General features: G+C 44.0%; 1 protein-coding gene across 1 annotated transcript in view; it reads right to left on the reverse strand.

The window, feature by feature from the left end:
• RIOK1 (RIO kinase 1) overlaps positions 1-13,030 on the reverse strand; it is a 238,552-nt gene that overhangs the window by 118,682 nt on the left and 106,840 nt on the right. Inside the window, exon 7 of the mRNA XM_086965018.1 lies at positions 5,926-6,038. Coding sequence (XP_086821144.1) covers positions 5,926-6,038 — 113 coding nt within the window. The remainder of the gene's footprint in view (positions 1-5,925; positions 6,039-13,030) is intronic.

The following is a 13,030-nucleotide window of genomic DNA, read 5'->3' on the forward strand; positions in this document are numbered from 1 at the left end:
TTGAACCACAATTTATTTTGAGCATTTGCACATCAGTACGCACATCCTTTGTCTATGGTATGTTAGCTGATGATGTAACTGTCAAATTACTGTGCACAGCATGTAATGACTCGGTTAGGTCATGAAGATTACCTGGAGAATGTGGAGACTTCACAAGGACAGCTATGGAATCTGCATTCTCGTCAACCAGTAAAAATCTACCTTCTAGTCGTTCTACTGCATCAAATTTCAAACAGGACTTTTTTAAATAGACAGGGATCAGTATCAACCCAAAACAAGAACGTTTTGTACTGTACTCGAGTCCTACATATTATAAACCTAAGACAGTTACAAAGTCTTGCCACTGGATATGTGAAATAAAGCACCTTGCAAATGAAATAAATATAACTAGTTTACCTGACCGAGAGGAGGATGAGATTGGAGTACAGTGGAGTGCTGTAGTCAAGTTGATGGATCTAGATATTATTATTAGCCAGTAAGGATCTAAGAGGTTCCATCTAGGGGGTTGAAGATGATGGGGAAGGCCTGGACCCGGATGCTGCTCAGCAGAACTACTGGGATCTTGAGGTGCCAATCTGTACAAGCTGATAACAGTTGGCGTGGTAGGAGATGAATCACTGTAGAACTGCTCAATACCGGTGTATACAGTGTGGAGGAGTGCTTACTGATTGACTGTATACAAGGCTGTTGAGGGGGCAAGCATGCTGCAGAGGCAGTGGTTGTAATCATCGTTACCAGGTAGGGAGTCATTCACAACCTGAAGATTAGCTGATGCCATGCCCAACTTGGTTTGAAATTGGATTTATCTTTTTTGTAAAAGTCTGTTGTTCCTAATCCACTCCTGTAATAGGCTGTTTTTTCTTTGCAGTATAGATGGATAAGCAGCAGAAGTTGTTGACCTAATGAGTCAAGGAAGTTTTTTTCAGTATAGGGGGTATCAGTCCAGTTTTCTGGATGCCCGGGAAATTTCCATTGCTGAAGGAATGATTGACAATGTTGAGGAGCAGTGTGAAGGCACTTCCTCGAAGACAGTTATAATAGACAACAGTAGAATGTCGTCTTCACATGAAATGGCCATGAAGGGGTTTAGAATGTTTGAGAGTTTCAGTGTGTGTGAGGTGGGTAAAAGCTGCCCGCTCGGGCGTAAAGCTGTGGGTAACAATAGGTTTTTATTGTGCTGCTGATGTTGGATCCAATTTTTTTGACTTTCTCAGTGAAGACGTGATTGATGGAATTCAATGTGTCCACCTAAGGATGCATAGCAGGGTCAGGTAGTGAACTGATGAAGTGGCTAATGGTCTTACAGTGTTTTGCTCCCATTTGTTGCTTTGTAGATAGTAGTTTTGTAGCAGGGTAATGAGGGATCTATATGCAGGGCAGACTGCTTTGAGTTTGGTTAGGTGGACACGAAGATATGTTTATCTCAGTTTCGTTTCATATTTGAGAACGATGCACTTGTTCTCAGAGTTTTTTTGGGTGTACCACTGCACTGACTGTTTGTATTTGAAGGGTCGTATTTTCAGCGCCGAGTTCTCCTTGATTTTTTAGAATGGTTTTTGGGATGTGGAAAAAAGTGTTGACATCTAATGTAGTGTGGTGTGAGTTTGGCAGCTTGATGAACTCTTCTTGGTTGACATCCGTAAGGAGGTCTTTAAAGGAGTTGAATGTTTCTTTTGCTTTCTTTTCGTAGCTGTGTTGCAAAGGACAGAGGAGAGAATGGGGAAGTGATCCAAACAGTATATGGACAGTGGGGCCTTGCATTAGATTGTAAGCACAGTGGACAGCATGATATTGAGCATGTTGCCTTTAGGTTGGGCTGTGCTGTTGATTTTCTGGGTTTGAAGAGTATGCTGAGAGACTCCTTAATTTTCTTGGTGCTAGAGTTACTAGATAGATTGAAGTCTCCAAACCACATAGGGTGGTTGCGTCGTAAGGAGGTGCAGGTGAAAAGATCAGAGATTTCTTCTAGTAAGTTCTTGTTTGATCGGGGGTGGGCAGAGGGGGCCTGTACATCAGATGTAAAAAGGTTGTCCAAGATGCTGAAAGTGAGAAGTGCAAAAGTGGCCAGTAAGGAGCTTGAATTACTTCAGTCTTGCCCAGCTATTCAGTGTGCACCGTCAGGAAGAATTGTGGATGACTGAGTCTCATTCCTGTTATCTCCCTCCTGTCATCTCTGCAGGACCCAGCAGAGATGTGAACCTCAAGGAGGGCTAGGTTATGTTGTGATGTCAGATATGTCAGGAGCGCGAATAACAAAAAGCGCAATTAGACTGATTGTAATGTAGGAGATGTATATGTACTAGTGAGTGGTACATGGATGAGGTTGTGGTGTGAGATACCCGGTTTGGATGCTTTCGATTCTGGGGTCCAGGTGTAAGTGTGAGTCTGTTAAGATCTCAACATATGTGGGGCACACAGTGCTGATGGCTTACATGAGGGCAGGGATTGTGACCTAAGCACGCTTGGCCTGACCAGGCCAACACAGCTGATGAATTTGTCTTTGTTTGTCCTTTGTAGAGGATGTCATGGTGCTGGGGTGTCCGAAGCATCTCAGGATAAGGTTGAGGGGACACAGGGTTGGCTGCAAGGGATGACTGCCAGGAGGTCATGTGACATTAGCTGGGGCAAGGTGCTACTTCGGACACAGCAATAATCTGATTTAAACGTATTTGTGGAGCAGCGAAAGCAGCAGATCACAGTTACGACTGAGGGGGGATACAGGTCAGGAGATCATGTGACTTCACTGGTGCTCTGTAGAAACTGGGTTGGTTTAAGACATAATAACCACTTCATTGCCGCTCCACTAATAGGAAGAGACAGAACTTTGTCCTATGTCGTGGTCCAGACACAGGACCAAAATCATCTCTTCCTGCTTTTTCCAAGGCAATAGTTGTAAAGATGCAGTTTAAACCAGGTTACATATAAAATAAAATAAATCAGTCTATGTCATTGAGGCGGAAAAAACCTTCTGGTCATGGCTTCCGATGTAAAGAGAATGCTTGACCAGCCTTCATCCACTTATCCCCAAAAAGCATGCAATACCTAGACAGAAGCATTGTCAAACTGGCATTGCAGAGCATCAACCTGTTATTTCAGTACACTCCGTTGCTGTAACTATCCACTGACTTTGCCTTATCTTGAACTGTGGCACAACACTCAGAGGAAAATCGTTTCATTCTCCCAACAGCAGCCATCACAATAATTATTTTTCCTGGAGGACAAGTGAACAACTTGGAGTCAAGACACTTAGCTGGAACCTGAACTCACACATGTTTTGTCATATTTCCTGAAGTCCACATAGAGTCTTGGGTAATAGCTTTTGGCCTGAGAGGTTAAAACCATGTCAACCCTGAAAGACTCATGTTGACGAATTTTCAAGACGTGGACCTACAAAAGCACAAAAATAACTAGAAAGGGAACATGTAGTGCAACAATTCTTTTCCTATGAATCAGCCAGAACTCTCATCATCTGGGGCCACAGATAGATGAACATGCCAGTTCAGGTCCTAATCAGGTCAGGCACTGGCACATTCACAACTCAGTCCTCCACTTTAAGGCTGGAAATAAAATCGTTGGTTCAGTTCAAAAACTCTAGTTGGTGAATACCCCCTAAAACCCTAGAATCACTAACGTTTTGGGCCTAGGAAGTATGTAAATGTGCCAGAGAGCAATGTTGGTGAATAAACCTGAAGACCAGATTGGTTGGAGAATGTGCACAAGAGTAATAATAAAATAAAAAGGAAAAGTGTTTCAGGATTAATATACATATACTCGTCGAATGGGACTATCAACATCTCAATAATGGCAACTACTACTGAAGAGGTCTCCCTTGCCTTGAGTATAGTCTAAGGGCTGCAAGTGTGATCTGCAAATAGATATCTAATCCCACACTTGCAGCTCTTTGGCTGAGTGAGAGGCAGGAAAATGCCTTACTGAAGCTTTTCTAACTCGGCAGAGCCTCAAATTCAAGTTGCTACTGAAGATCTTAATAATGAGGCATTAGCGAGAACAGCCAATGAAATTTAGACTAGGTTTCTGATGTTTGGAGAAGCAACAATGTATTAGAATATACTTCTCTATCGGATCCCATACCCTCCTCTTCTTCTTATGGCTTGCCACCGTAGACTTTGTACGTCCCTGCCCAAGACTGGCCACTGTCTTATCTTTCTTAGTCCCCGATTTATAGATCTCCCTCCCTGAGGTCCACATATAATCCAAGCCCGTCATTATCATTTTCCTCTCTTCTGGTGGAAGTTGGAAATCTTCTAGAATGGCTCTCCGGCGGTTTTCCTATGTAAGGCAAGTGGAGATGAGCTGGGGAAATCATGTGGCAAACTGCAATGTTCAAAATATTTTAAATAAATGAGGAGTATTGAGATCAAATCCTCATGGACAACGAGATTATGAGGCAATACTCATGTGAAGGTACTGCAAAGCTGCTGTATTGGGAAAACCTAGACAACACAGGAATGAAGCAACCTGCCAGCTTCACTGAAGGCCGTGGCCATGAATGGACCAAAGTAGCTGTTTTGACACAATCTTGCACACCTTCCTTCAAGCTAAGACTCGTGAGGGCAGATCTGCCAAGGATAGATGTAGGGGTCAATCCCTCACCTCTTTCTTGAAGTCTCTGAGGAAATGTCTTCCCTTTTAAAAGTCAAATTGTATGCCCTGTACTACAAACTTACAGAGAATGTAATCTGGAAAGTAGTGCCCGACAGCACGAGGATGAAACCGTCCAAAGGCAAAAATACTCCAGATTGCTGGGTCCAAACTACAGGAGACTTTGTACAAGTTTGAAGTTGTGGATCTAGGTAAGAGCAGGACTAGAGCAAAACGGTACCTGACAGGACTGGAGCAGAGCAGGAGTGGAGCACAGCCAGAGCCTGCAGGACAGTACAGAGCTGGGGTTCGTATGACTGGAGTAAAGTATCCAACAGCAGGTGCAAGCTGGAGGAGTTGTGACATAATGGTACACTGATCAAAGGCTCTTTATATACCAGTAAAAAATAAACCACCTGACAGAAAAGGGCTGGGACATGAAACGGACATACAGAAAAAGTATTAACGTTTGTTGGCAATTGTGGCTTGGAGTCAGTTTTTGATAGGCAGCTTGGTATGGCCTTTCACTAAAGGGGAACTGAACCAACACTTCCCACTCGCAATTGTTCCTGTTGCCGGCCTGGAGTCATAACTAGATCACTCTCAACCCAATCAAACTGAGCTGCAGTGCAACCAGTAACACTTCCAGGGACAGCAAATCTCAAAAATGCAACTGGAGAGAACACGTGTTTTCGGTACTTGGAGAAGCAGTGTTGCATGGGTGTGGTGACCACCACCACCCCAGGCTCTTAAGAGTGCCTTTATAGGGTCCCCATTCACCCGTTACCAGTTCAGAATTTCTCATGAGGAAATAGTCAGTCTACTGCTCATCGTCTCCCTAAAAACAAGCTTCTGAAAATTGCACACAAACTAGCTGGTAAACTAAGCACTTAGTTAAAGGGAGTTTAAGGGATGTTAACAAAAGAGATGAACACACAGGCCTTTTAAGTATGAGCGTTATAAACCTGCCTCACACACAAATCCTAGTTTTTTTTTTAAAGTCAATTCTCTGTGACAAAGATTGAGCGGTAAAGAAATGACACAAAACAGGGGTAGCTCTTTACAATTCATAGCAAATTAGATTACAGTTGTAAAGTCTACAGAAAAAGGCATGCAGATGTGTTGGGGAGACATGGATCGATGGAGTGCTGCTGCACAACCTCTGACGTTACTTTATTTAAACAAACTTAGCACAGCCTTTGATCCGACCACTCTGAGGCTAAGGGTTCCCAGAGGTATAAACCGAAGAGAACTCTGCAAAAAAATGCATAAAGAACTGAACAATCATGACTCAAATGGGGAGTCCAGATCGATTTCACTCACCTAAATTCTCCGCTGACATACTTGTCACGATCTTTAAACAACAATATCGAGGTTTTATAAATCTTTATTGCTCGACTCTCCCCAGTGGATGTACTGGCATGATACACATTGGCCTGGGAAAAGAACCAATACTTTAATGAGTCCTCACAATAAGTGGATATACAACATATTTGGCTTGTGGCTTGAAGGCCTTTCTTTTTTCTTTTACAAATAGGCAACACAAACAATTAGTCTTTTGGAGGGAGGAATCCTTCGTGATAATTTGCCTGCACACCACCCAAATCCCATGATGCAACAGCGTAGAAGTTATAAATATACTACCATGGACCAATGAATATTTTATGTAAAGAGCAGGACTTTGCATTAACCCATTAATGTCACAACAGCAGAACCATACTATAAATACCACAGTGTACAACAGCATAACTACCATCTGCATTTTCAAAACTCCCTCTTATGAATTCTGCTTTTCAGGCAGCTAAGTATTTCTTCTGTTGCATTTATTTTAAACAGATCATTTGACAGCGGTTTTGCAATTTTGAACGCTATGGTAATATTCAGACTACTGAATTGAGGGACACTAAAGAGGAAGAGAGATTTTAAAGTAGTACGAAAACTTATTTTATACCTTTTTTCATGCTCCGTTGTATAAAATGGAATGTAGGCAGTAAACACTAACTGATTGTTTGCCTTTTAACTATTGAAATTACATGCAATCAGCCTTTGAAAAGTTCAGTTGTGAGGTTTGTACTTTGGATCAGATTTATGTGTTTCAAAGCATTTTTTATCACAGCAAGAGCGTCACAAGGGACCATGACACATATGTTAAGTGTCCACAGCCTGCAATGGTTTAGGAGGGACGTAGACACGTGCCTTAGGGAGAATGCATGCCAAGGCACGCTTGGTCTTTGCCAGTCGTACGAGGGCCGAGAGTCAGGACTTTCATGCATGCCATCTTGATTAGTACAGCTTTGGAAGATAAGAGTCTCCACAACAACGCGCGTAACATTATAGTGCAATATCTTGTATGTAAGTGGGATCTTGAAAGATTAGCTACAATATTGGTTTGAACCTATTGACACGCTTGCTTTCAGGCGGTGATGTGTACCTTTTACTAGACATACTGGTCTAGTGAGATAAATGATTTCAGAGGCACGTTTCAATAGTAAGTTCTGAAGGATGGCAGACTCAAACAAGCATTGGCAAAGCCAATAGGTCTCGCCTATGCAGGAGCTATTGGTTTTGCCAATGTGTTTTAGCCATGTTGCATACAAGCTTGGCTGCTGTTCAGTGTGGCTAAAAGCTAGTGACGTAAAGGAGAGTGGCACTGAGTGACAGAGTAAAGTGACGTAGAGTGGAGTGTCGTAGAGAGGCCTTTCGTAGAGTGGAGTAGCACAGTGACAGAGTGTCGCAGAGTGCAGTGGCATACAGTGTCACACAGGGTTGTGACACAGTGGAGTGGCATAGGTTGTCGTAGAGTGCAGTGACAGAGCGGACTGGCATAGAGTGGAGTAGTGTATAATAGAATAGAGTGGTGGGGCGTAGAGCGGAGGGGTGTGTCGTGGTGGAGTGTCATGTTGTATAGTGGAGTGGCGTACAATGGGGGGACGTGTCGTAGAGTGTATTGGTGTGTCAGAGTTGGGGTGTAATGTCACAAATTGGACGCAGTGTTTCTTACCGAAACATGGCTGGCGACCGACTCCGACCCTGCCGTAGTAACATCCCTTCCCTCTGGTTTCCAAATCATCCGGCAAGACCGCCCGGAGGGAAGAGGAGGTGGGCTAGCAATTATATTCAAAGAACAATTTCACTGCAGACTTATCCCGGAAATCATCCCAGATTGTGAGAGCCTAGCTTTCTCGCTCGAGTTCTCCCCCAACCACTGTTTTTCGGGCACACTGATATATCGGCCACCTGGCCCCCCTAAACAATTTCACAATCTCCTACCAGCAACTGTAGCGGCACGCATTAGTGTTGCCGCCAACTATACTGTTTTAGGCGATCTTAATTTACATTTTGATTCTCTGCTGGATCCCACGGCTATTACACTAGCCGATGACCTGGCCGCGTTACAACTTACCCAACGAGTGAAGACATCGACTCATGTGAAAGGACACCTATTAGATCCTGTGTTCAGTAACTGTGGGGACCTTGTGGTTGGACTGCCAATCCCCCTCCCATGGACTGACCACTCTCTGGTGCCCTTCACTTGGTCTACCCTGAAACCTATTCCGGTAAAACCCATGATAAGACACGCCAGATCCTGGGCGCGGATACCAGTGGATGAATGGAAAAACAAACTTATTAAAGAACTTCCCCCTAATAATGAAGATCCATGTCTGGCGAACCAGGCCTACGAGAACTGGATCATGCACTCCTTGGAAACCATCCTCCCTCTTACGAAATTAACGGTAAAACGTCCCCAAAAAACTGCACCTTGGTATTCGGAGGCCCTTAGGAACATGAAGCGCCAATGCCGGAAAACTGAAAGAAAATGGCGTATAGACTACTCCATGGAGGAAAAAACTCGATATCGAGAGGAAATAACAGCTTACAAAAAGGAAGTAAAAGCTGCTCAAGCTGCATATTTTTCTGATAGGATCTTAACAGCAAAATCTAAACCTAGGGAAATCTTTCAAATTTTGCAAAAACTTACAAAACTCCCCCCCTCCAGTGTATATGAGGAAAAGTCCTTTTCCCAATGTAACGACCTGGCGGAACTTTTCTCATCTAAAGTCAATAAGATCTACGCATCCTTCCCCTGTACAGCCACTCCCCTTTTAGCTCAGGAAAAAAACAAGGTGACAGATACTGTTCCAGTCTCTCCACCCACACCTGATCATTTCCCCTGCTTGGATCTCGAAGTTTTAGAGTCCATGGCTCGCAAAGTAAAATCTGGGTCCCCAACTGGCCCGGCACCCCCGGATGTCATGATGCTAGCCTCTCAGGCTACCTTACCAATCATCAAGAATCTCCTGAACGCATCTATCACTTCTGGCATTGTCCCTCCTGCCTGGAAACGGGCTATGGTCCGAGCGCTGCTAAAGAAGCCAAATTTGGAACCATTGGACTTTGGCAACTATCAGCGCATTTCCCTGCTCCCCTGGGTGAGCAAAATCCTGGAGAGGTACGTCAACCTCCAGCTGGTTAGCTTTCTTGAAGATAACCAGCTGTTGGACGCCACCCAGACAGGGTTTAGACCTAAGCATGGAACAGAGTCCGCTCTCCTAATGGTCATCGAGGAGTCCAGGAAAATTCTTGATCAGTGGCAGTGATCCTCCTTGATCTCAGCGCGGCGTTCGACACGGTCAGCCACAACACCCTGCTGAACCGTCTTTCGAATGTCGGCATAGTGGACAAGGCCTGGCTCTGGTTAAAATCTTTTTTGAGCAACAGGTCGTTCCAAGTGTTTGATGGACAGACAGTGTCTTCCAGCATGCCCCTGAAGTGCGGAGTCCCCCAGGGCTCCTCTTTAAGCCCCACGCTTTTTAATATCTACATGAGGCCACTGGCTGAGGTAGTTCGTCCGTATGGAGTTAAGATCATATCCTATGCGGACGACACCCAGCTCGTGGTTTCGTTAGCGCAGGAGGCTAATCAGCCACTTTCAGGTGGACTAATAAAATGCTTGGAGGAGGTGAAGGCCTGGATGACCTGGTCATCTTTAAAACTCAATGGTGACAAAACGGAGCTTATGCTCCTGGGCCCTGCAGATCCCACTTTCTTCAACTCACTGTGGCCCACCTGTCTAGCCCCCCCCCCCTGCTCCGAAGGAGAACATCAAAAGCCTTGGGGTATGGCTGGACAGGAGTCTTTCACTCAACACCCAGGCCACAAAGCTCTCAGCTACCTGCTTTGGACTGCTCAGGACACTGAAGAAAGTTCTTCCTCTGCTCCCCAGGGAGGCAAAGCAGGTAGCCATACAGGGTCTGATACAGTCACGTCTAGACTCCAATAACGTCCTCTACCTGGGTGCACCAGAGTACACCCTAAAGAGACTGCAGCTGGTACAGAATTGCGCTGCCCGCACTCTGCTACAGATCCCACGCAGACTGTCAGTCAAGGCGGGACTGACCAGCCTGCATTGGCTGCCAGTGCGTCAGAGAGTCACTTTTAAGGCAATGTGTATTGCCCACCAGGCCTTCTGGGACTCAGGACCTCTAATTACTCGTGGTCTAGTAAGTCAGTACCGTCCAGGTAGAGATCTTCGATCCAGCCAGGCTTTTATGGCAACAGTCCCAAGAATCAAAAAGACAAGGTCAGGTGGAAGGATGTTTGCCTACAATGCCGCCAAGATCTGGAATTCCCTCCCTGTACACCTGAGATCCAACCCTAACCTCTCCTCCTTTCGTAAACAATTAAAAACATACCTGTTCAATTCTTCTCAATAAAACTCAGTTCTCCTTCCTCTTTTGTCCTTGTCTGTAACCTCATTCACTCAAACCAGCAGGTTCCTCTAGCGCTTGGACGCCTCAGGGCAGCAATCGCGCTGTTATAAATCCACTTTCATTCATTCACTCATTCATTCATTCATTCATTCATTCATTCATTCATGTCGTAGAGTGGAGCGGCGTACCGCGGAGGGACATGTGTTGATGTATGCTAGTATTACCAAAAATATTCATAATGGAAAATCAGTGTAACCAGTTTCAATAATATTATGGGAAACAAAAATAAACGAGCATTGGCAAAGCCAGTAGGACTGAATTTGGTGGTCAGCTTTTTAGTTTTGTCAATGTGTGACTTGTTTTGGCATGTTTTTGTAAAACTTTATTGGTGTGAGAGCTGCCAGGCCCTCACCATTAATACAAACATTGGCCAAAGAAACAATTGTTTTTGGTCTCAAAAAGCACACACCGCCACAGTAGTTCCTGGCACTGAACAAAACTACTTTGTGTGCTGATATACTCCTTCTGAAAAAGCTGAATGCTGTCACTCACAGTGAAGCCAGCGGATACAGAGTGACAGAATGTTAGTAAACGTGAAAGGTCATGGTCAACGCCAAACCAAATTCAGGGCCCAATTATTAAAGAAAGTCTCAAAAAAGTACCCAATGGTATATGTCCTTGCATTAAGTGCAGCTATACAGCTTTAATGAATTTCCAAGAATTTACAGAAGTAAGACAAGAAATAGTACTCCTAGAAAATATTTGTGAACTGCATTTTAGCACGATCAAATATGCATGTGTAGATTTGCTCATGTGAAAATCTGAGTGATTGCAAGTTCACTTAACCTCCAACCATTTTTTTCCCAAATCTTGGCGAAGGTTTACGCCCGCCATTGTCAGGAGTAAATTTCCAACATTTCTCAGTATGGGAAAAGATTAGAGAAGAGTTGTTGAAAACCGTTAAAGCATGCAAGTCAGTAGGTTTTCACAGACTCAAAAGGGCATTCTAACCCTGGAACTATTGCTTACCTCTACCTTCAGCCCCAGTATGTAGATCTGTGGAAATGTGGCAACATAAGGGTATTGCAACTATTCAAACACTACTATGGTATGAGCCCTGGCGTAATCAGAGAGGCTATATCGCAGCTTTTATATAATGAGATTGCTGTCAAAATTTGTCGTCGCACGGCATGGCACCAAAGGGACAAGTGGATTTTGTTAAAAGACAAGTAGATTTATGAAGCAACCTGCCCCATGGACAAGTAGATATTTGATTAAATTCCATATCCCTGCATAGAAAGAAGGGCGTAGAGTGTTGTACAGTAAAGGGGAGTAGAGAGCAGTGGTGCAGAGTAGGCTGGCGTAAAGTACAGTGGCTTAGAGTAAGCTGGTTTTGAGTGAAGTGGCGTAGAGAACAGTGGTGCAGTGTAGATTGCAGTGGCGCAGAGTGGAGTACAGTGACAGTGCAGTGACAGAGTGGATTATTTCAGAGTAGAGTAAAGTGGTATACAGCGGAGTGGTGCAGGGTGGAGTAGAGTGAAGTGGTGCAGAGTTAAGTGGCGTAGTGTGGAGTGATGCAGAGTAGAGTGCAGTGGCATAGAGTGGTGTGGAGTGGCGTAAAGTGGAGTATGCATAGCGTGGTAGTACACTGCCATTACAGACAACACATTTTCAATTTAAATGACCAATACAATTGCACAGACATACAGTTCTACTGATAAAAGTATACAGCATGCAAACAATAATGTGTGGAAATGTCATCAACTAGTATATGGATTTGTTTTGACCATATTAAAATATTGTTATGTTATGTTTTTTTCCAGGTCACAAAAAAATGTAAATACCTGTAACTGAACTGTACAGCTATTTCAGAATATATCAGTCTTTTCCTGAAGAGCTTAGGGTCCTGGCTCTTTCAGCTCTGTACGGACTTGGTCCAGTCAGCCAAAACAAGGGCTTTAAATTTTACTCGGAGTAAAATTTAAAGCCCTTGTTTTGGCTCTTTCAGTTCTGTACAGACTTGGTCCAGTCTACCTAAGGAATCGCTTCAGGTTCTACATCCCTGAGCGACAACTGTGCTCAGGGACAACTGTGCTCAGCAATGGAGCTGCTTGCTGTCATCCCACGTTTTTGCCTCAAGAGAATTGGTGGAAGTTCTCTGGCATACAGGGCAGCTTTGGCCTGGAATTTGCCTCCTCTGGACCTTTGCAGTACCCAGGACCCTAAGTTCTTCAGGAAAAGACTGACAACTTGGCTTTTCATCTAATGTTCCGTTCACTTCCGCCCCTACTTGGCCCGAGCCGGGACACTCTTTGAGTAGCTGTGCGCGTTATAAGTGTCAATAACATAACATAACATAACATAACATAACATAACATAACATAACATTTGTTTCCACCACACTACAGAATTGCCAGAAATGTGCTTCATTCGTGGATTCATAATTCTGATATATTCTGAAATATCTGCACAGTTCATTTACAGGCATTTAAATGTTGTTGTGACCTGGAAAAAAATAACATCGTACAGCTTTCCTCCAGCACAGCCATAATGACTGTTACATAAATCCTCTAACTTTGAAGTACAAAAAGTAAACACCAATTCTGCTGTAAGACAGAACCTGACATTTGAACTCGGTCTTTGAATGCTCAGCAAATGTGACAGGATAAGAACAAGATTTAAAGGTGTGTTTGGAAAAACGAGCACTGGTGGAAGAA

Source organism: Lissotriton vulgaris, chromosome 4_1, assembly GCF_964263255.1.
Source record: "Lissotriton vulgaris chromosome 4_1, aLisVul1.2, whole genome shotgun sequence".
NCBI classification, from domain to species: domain Eukaryota; kingdom Metazoa; phylum Chordata; class Amphibia; order Caudata; family Salamandridae; genus Lissotriton; species Lissotriton vulgaris.